Below are 7,214 nucleotides of genomic sequence, written 5' to 3'. Positions count from 1 at the left end.
AAATAAGAGGGTCTAATTTTTATATCTTTCATAAATCAAAAGATTTGATTTCTGTATCCTAAATTAATTGGTGTCACATTTAAGAGTAATATTTTTGATATTAAAATTTTTTGTTTATAATATACTTAACAATTTTTTTTAACTCAATGTATTAAAAATGAAGCTTATTATAATAGAAAAACAAAAAAATAAATAAATAAAATAGACAAAATATTCAATAAGGTACTCTCTACTATTACCAGTAACACTACTGCATGATCATAATCATGAAATAGCAAATAGCAAGACGTTAAATAACAAAAAATATATATAATTAATCGAGATTCGCTTTCATTAAGTTCCAATATTTTTTTACCGCCTACTAGTCATCTCCCTTTATGACTATCACAGATACCATATAACGCCTTAGCCTTAACTTCGAAACCAAATGGTATATTGATTGATACAAGGTGACTACATCTCAAATCTCTAAAGTCTCAGCGGAATCTCTACTTTTGCCTGAATTGTGTATCTCTTGAAGGAACTTAAAGAGTCCATCCAAAGCAACATCAGGATCTTCGCTTCTAATCAACTGCTCTGCCACCACCGCTGGAGTGACATCTGTTGTGTCCAACAAGTCCTCAATTTCCTGAAACAGGGGATGAGGCTGGTCCCCCGGAATGTCCAAATAATTAGAGGCCAATATTCTAAACGCCTTGGCTCTGAGGAAGGACAAGTGAATGTGCATGTCCATCCTGCCTGGCCTCAACAATGCCGGGTCAATCTTGTCTTTGTGGTTTGTGGTGAATATTATAATCCTTTCCTCTCCGTAGCCTGACCACAAGCCATCCATGTAGTTGAGCAGAGCCGAGAGGGTAAACTTGTCAACCTTTATAATTTCAGGGGCAGCATCGTCATGCTGGACTGACTCTAAATCAGTGTCCCCGAAGTCTTCTTGTTCTCTGCGACGAACATGGACCTCCTTGTTGCAGTCAATGTCTTCAATGACGATGATGGAACGACTGGTTGTACTCCTCATCAGTAGCATCAGGCTCTCGTTGGAGGTAATGGAGTCCAGCTCCAAATCATACACATTGAACTTCAAGTAATTCGCAATGGCAGCAATGAGGCTAGATTTCCCCGTTCCAGGAGGACCGTACAACAAGTAGCCACGTTTCCAAGGCTTACCCACTTTCATGTAGAACTCCTTCCTCTTCAAGAACCGGTCCACATCATCCACAATGGTTCGCTTCAATTCAGGATCCAAAGCGAGCGTGTCCAGCGTGGCAGGGTGACACAACTCACTCTCGTTCCAATACCCGTGCGCCATTGAAAATATCTTAATGCTCTTGTCTGCTGCATCCATGGCCTCGCAGGTTGCAAGCAAGTGCGGAATGTACCTCTTCATCACGGTGTCTCTGTGCTTCTCGTTGAAGGTTAGAACAAACGCAGGATCCTTATCAGATTTCGAGGAGTCGGCATTTTGGTCGGAGCCTAAATCGAGAGTCCAAGTATACCGGATCCCTTCGAATTCGTCGATTACTTCTTGGTTGGCGTCGATTGCGAGCATGAGGCCCTTGTGAGAGTTCAATTTGGCTAATCTGAGGGCCTTGTAGGTTTCGGATATTCTGGTTGGGAGGTACTTGGACGCAGCGTTGTAGAGTTCGTTGTGTTCGCCGTGATGGCCATCCCATCTTTGGTTGATTCTGATGGATACGAGGTTGTTTGGTTTGTGTGTGGGGAAGAAGAATGACTCGAGCTTTTTGGCAATGGAGGAGCGGAGCTTCTCCGGCACGATGTCGTTGACAGCTGTTCTGAGAAGCATCATGAGAGTGGAGAAGGCGGCGTAGACCTCGAACCATGAGGAAGCGGATCGAAAGTTTGTGAAGGAAGAAGACAAAGACGCCATGTATGCACTCATGATGATGCTGGAAACTGGAAAATGAAGATCCCAGGTATATGAAAGAAAGAAAGGGATCGAGAGTGGTTCTAGTAATGAGGCTGTTCGTTACAAGTCAAAAAATAGTTCAACGACGTGCGCCCCACGCTATTCTATGTTAATGCTAGAAAGACAAAAATGTCAACACATTACTATCTTAAGGTTTTGCATTTTTCTTTTTTCACTAAAATGTCAAAACACAATTCAAGGACTTCAAGCACTATCTTTGTATTAATAAGTTTTGTTTTTGTGAGGATTGACTGTGGTATAGCTTATTCACCTGTGCTTATCTTCAAGCTTTTTATTTGGATGAGTTATACTTCGGCACTAAAAAAAACAAAAAAAAGTGAATATTTACCAAAATATATTCAGACGCTCAAGTAATAAGTGAATAATAAATTTTGTATTCAAGTTATTCTTAAATTAATTTCTTACTTTCTTTTTATATTTAGGGAAAAGCATCAACACTTAAGTTTTCGAGTAATTTTACTTTAATGAGAAATAATAGCATATTAGAGCGTTTTAATATGTGTTTTGATGTTTGTTATTTATTACTAATCTATAACGTTTATAATCGAGTTATAAAGTGTAACCGAATTATAACGAATATATCATAATCTCAAAACTTGATCTGGTGATAGTTTGATAAAGTAGGTTGAGTTTTAAATAATGAGTTTAACTCAACTCTTTTTGTTATAGGTATGGAATCCCCAGTTCAACATATTTTATTAAACTAAAACAGACAAAAAAAAAAAAAAATAAATAATGAAGTAAAAAAATAAAAAACTTTTGAAAAAAAAGTCTTGTCATTAAATGGAAAGAAGTCACCGTTCTGTTTTGCAATGCAATCGGTACTGTTGGTTTGAAAAGAATCAAGGATTATGATTTTGAAATGGAACTGAATAAATTCCATTAATTTTGACATTGTATTTATTTGAAATCTTGAAGGGTTTCATAAAAGTAACTTCTCTTTCATCAAAACATGTTGGAAAAAGAAGAGATAAAAACATGAGTAAAAGAGTTGAGTTTTGGTATCTATCACTCTTGTTTATAGGGGTGTTCGCAGTGCGGTTTGGTTCGATTTTTAAAGAAAAAGCCATCCGATCCGATCGTTTAATTACTCTGCAGTTCGGTTTGGTTCGTTTTTTTTTTCAAGCTCATCCAAACCAAACCAATTAAAATCGGTTTGGTTTGGTTCGGTTTGTTCGATTTTTTCAATCAAATAAAAAAAAATTCTACCATACTATTATGCAAAGTCATAACATTGAAATCGACAAACCAAAATACACAATAGGTAACAAAGTCTTGATCTAATGAAATATAACGACAACAGAATTCAAATACGACAATTAAAGAAGTTTAATAGTTCAACAATCAACACAACTGAAAATAAAAATAAATTGTCATTAAACTGATAGCAAAGTTATGGGTAGGATCTAATGCCTCCTTCGAAAATTTTTTGCATTGTGACAAGAAGTAATTTTTCATGTTACTAGTGCCATTTTTATGTGTATCACAAGCATAACTAGCCCCACACCAATTACATTTAGCTCTAGGATACTGTGAATTACTAGTTTCATCTCTAGTAAAGTGATCCCATGTCCAAGACCTAGGTCTACAAGGTTTTCTCTTACCTTCGTCGGTCTCAGTTTCAGCAGAGTCATCAACGGGAGCTTCTTCAATAGCCCGCCTTTTCCCTCGGCCTCTACTAGCAAGCTTCCTTGTGTTTCGCTGAGGAGCTAGCACAGGAGGCAATGCAGTCGGAGATCTGATGCTTGTTGATTCATTCGGAATAGGAACTGGAGGCAATCCAGTGTCGCCCATATTCTCACTTGAACTGACGTCAAACTACATAAACAAATACAATAAATCAAGGACAGAAATAAACAAGCAATAAATTGAACAAAACCATATAATCTTAACAATAAATCAATCACAGAAACAAGCAGCTGAAGTTTAGATCATTAAGCAGCAGTAAACAAGCAATAAACTCAACAAAACCAGATAATCAAGCACAGAACCAACAATAAACAAGCACAGAACCAGCAATAAATCAAGCACAGAACCAGCAATAAACAAGCAGCTGAAGTTTAAATCATTAAGCACAGAACCAGCACTGAATAACTGATAAACTGATAAACTGAACAATAAACTGATAAACTGATAAATCAATAGACTGATAAACTGAACAATAGACTGATAAATTAGCAATAAACAATAAATCAGCAATAAACAATAAACTGATAAACTGATAAATCAGCAATAAATAATAAACTAATAAACTGACAAGTTATAACCCTAAGCCTAAACTGAACAACAAATTAGCAAAGTTTACCTGAATAGATGGCTCGGGCTCCATATGCACTTGAGTCGGACAATCGGTGGTTGGGTGGGTGGGCTCCAGAAACGCTGCTGGGTGGACTGGAGGCACCGAGGTCGGAGGTGGCTCCAGAAACGCTGCTGGGTGGAGGCTGGGTCGTGCACCGGCGGTGGGGGTTCTCCTCTGTTCGGCGGTGGGATTTGGAGGAACTGAGGAAGGCTTCGACTCTCAACGAGGTGGGTGACTCAGGCTGTCTCCGTGGCTGAGTGAGTGGGTGCGCAGGCCGCACGGCGAGATATGGTGGCTCACTGGCTCAGGCTGGCTCCGATCTGGGATTTAGAGAGGGATTTGGAGAGGGACTCGCGCTGTCGCGCATGGGTTTGGCCGTCTAAGGAAGGAGAAAGACGCGTTTGGGGGACAGGGGGAGTGGGGGTGTGGCCGTCTCACACTCTCACGTCTGGGTCTGGGTCTGGGGAGTGGGGTAGGTAGTTTTTAATTTTTAGGGTTTTGGGAAGAATCGGTTCGGTTCGGTTCGGTTAGGGTTTTGGTGGTGAGAACCGAAAACCGAACCGAACCACAAAAAAATAGCAACACATTATTTTTTCGGTTTTTTCGATTTTTGGTTTTCAGTTTTTTCGGTTCGGTTCTTCGGTTTAGTTCGGTCCGGATCGGTTTTGAACACCCCTACTTGCTTATTATACTATCTTCTTCTTCATCTTTGCTATTTGAAAACGATGGTTAAGAAAAAGGAAAAAGAAATACGAAAAGATGATGATGATGATGATGATTATTGTTCGTATAAGTGGGTTAGTGAGGATGTGAAAATACGTAGTTCTTTATTCGTGGATAAGGATAGTGTAGGTAAAATAGATGTATCAAAAATAGTGAGGGAAGGATTTGGGATTCGGGTAGAATTGTTACCAATGTAGTAGGGCTGGTCATCTTTATAAAAAAAAGTGGTTTTGAATACTTTTACATGCATAGTTGTGTGGTGGAAGAACCTTAGGTGAAACTATCGTTTAATGGGTTCGAATGTGATGTGCTAAAACAGTTGAACTATGCTTTTTCTCAACTTCATCCAAATGGTTGGGCTTTTTTTAGGTGTTTTGAAATGGAATATTTGAAAATAAAACCCTCAGTAGAGTTGTTCTTTTCCCTTTTTCAAGCTAAAGGGGTTTGGAGAAGGATTTGGGTTAATTTAAATAGCTCTTTTGGTTTTGTAGTTTTCAAACTGTATAAGTCTTCTTTAAAAAACCAGCGACTAAAAAATGTCTTTTGGATTAAAGAATGCCAGCGCCACATACCAGCGACTGATGAGCAAAGTATTTTCCCCTCACATAGGGAAACTTATGGAAGTATATACAAACGACATGCTTGTTAAAACCAAGGTCGACTCAACACTTTTGTCTGATCTCTCCGAGGTGTTCTCTACAATAAGGAAGTACGGGATGAGGCTAAACCCCTCAAAATGCACCTTCGCATTAGAGGCGCAAATATTCTTAGTTTCATACTAACTCAAAGAGGCATAGAAGCGAACCCAGACAAGTGCAAAGCCGTACTATACATGAAGAGTCCGACCTGTCTCAAAGAAGTTCAATAATTAAATGAAAGGTTGGCAGCCCTATCTATATTCCTAGCAGGGTCAGCATTGAAAACACTACCCATATACTCAATCCTCATAAAGAAGAAGTAGTTTGAGTGGACTCCAGAATGTGAGCAAACCTTTCAATAATTCAAAACCTTTCTGGGTCAACCCCTATACTTACCTGACCTATAGCAGGAGAAGAGCTCGTCCTCTACTTAGTAGTGGCGAGCCGAGCTATAGCCTTAGCTTTTATCATAGAAGATGAGAACGGACAACAACTCATCTACTTTGTTATCAAAGCCTTACAAGGAGTAAAATTAAACAATTAAAAGATAGAAAAAGTTCGTGTATGCTCTTATTCTCACCTTTCGAAGGCTCCAACCTTATTTCTAAGCTCATACCATAAAGGTCCGTACTAATCAACCAATGAAACACATTCTACAAAAGACGGATTTGGCAGGACGGATGTTGCAATGGGCTGTGGAAGTGTCCGAATTCGACTTGAGGTATGAAACTCGGACAGCAATCAAATCCTAGTATCTCGCTAACTTCGTAGCTTAATATACCAAAAGTTGGGGAAGCCCAACAGCGTGGAGCATATATGTATACGGGTCGTTCAATAAAACCGGCAGTAGAACAGGCGTCATCTTAGAAAGTGAGCAAGGAACTCAGATAGAACTCTCATTAAGGTTCGAATTTTCAGCTTCTAATAACCAAGCAGAGTATGAAGCCTTACTTGTTGGCTTGAAGCTAGCTAAAGTAGTGGGAGCAGAAAAGCTAATAGTGTTCAGTGACTCTCAAGTGGTAACTTCACAGATTAACGATACCTATCAAGCCAAGGACCCCAACATGAAGAAATACTTAAATGAAACACGAGAACAACTAGCACAGTTCTCAGAATGAGAGGTTCGACATATAACTGGGGAATCAAATGCCCGAGCTAATGCCCTCTCCAATCAAAATGGTCCCTGAAAGATTTTTTTAATCAAAATCATCCTAGAAAGATTTTCAGTTAGTCGCGTTAGTCCTTCCGTTAACTCTCTCGCTAACGCCGTTAACAGAAGCTGACATGGCACGTTAGGATCTATGTCAGCACACCCCCATCAATCCTAGTTGTCTGTCAGCATGACTACTTTATGAAATTTCGTCAAATTAATCCCTAACTCATAAACCCTAATCCCTTCATAGTGTATATATGTCCCCTTATGTTGAGTGCAGTTGCAGAGGTTCAGAGACCAAAATTGGAGCTCGCCGGCATGATGGGTGGTGGAAACGGAGGTCATCGTGGAGGGGTCTCCTGTCACGCAGTTGGTAGCCATGGGTCTAGCTCGTTTATGCGAAGAAAGAGGAAGAATGAAGACCTAATATGTCATTGTGGGTTGAAGACATTG

At 39.4% G+C, this 7,214-nt stretch overlaps 2 protein-coding genes across 2 annotated transcripts; both read right to left on the bottom strand.

Moving 5' to 3' along the window:
• Positions 218 to 2,150, bottom strand: LOC107642908 (AAA-ATPase At2g18193-like). The gene has a single exon (XM_016346415.2). It carries the CDS (start codon positions 1,898 to 1,900, stop codon positions 461 to 463), a length of 1,440 nt encoding a protein of 479 aa, XP_016201901.1. The 5' UTR covers positions 1,901 to 2,150; the 3' UTR covers positions 218 to 460.
• LOC110262743 lies at positions 3,143 to 4,538 on the bottom strand. Its single transcript, XM_021103460.1, has 3 exons — positions 4,380 to 4,538; positions 4,254 to 4,339; positions 3,143 to 3,766 (listed from the first exon to the last, which is right to left on the bottom strand). Exons 2-3 carry the CDS (start codon positions 4,275 to 4,277, stop codon positions 3,293 to 3,295), a joined length of 498 nt encoding a protein of 165 aa, XP_020959119.1. The 5' UTR covers positions 4,278 to 4,339; positions 4,380 to 4,538; the 3' UTR covers positions 3,143 to 3,292.

This window comes from Arachis ipaensis, chromosome B05 (assembly GCF_000816755.2).
Source record: "Arachis ipaensis cultivar K30076 chromosome B05, Araip1.1, whole genome shotgun sequence".
Classification (NCBI taxonomy): Eukaryota; Viridiplantae; Streptophyta; class Magnoliopsida; order Fabales; family Fabaceae; genus Arachis; species Arachis ipaensis.
The sequence above is the reverse complement of the archived record's forward strand: the minus strand, read 5'-3'. Positions and strand labels throughout refer to the sequence as shown.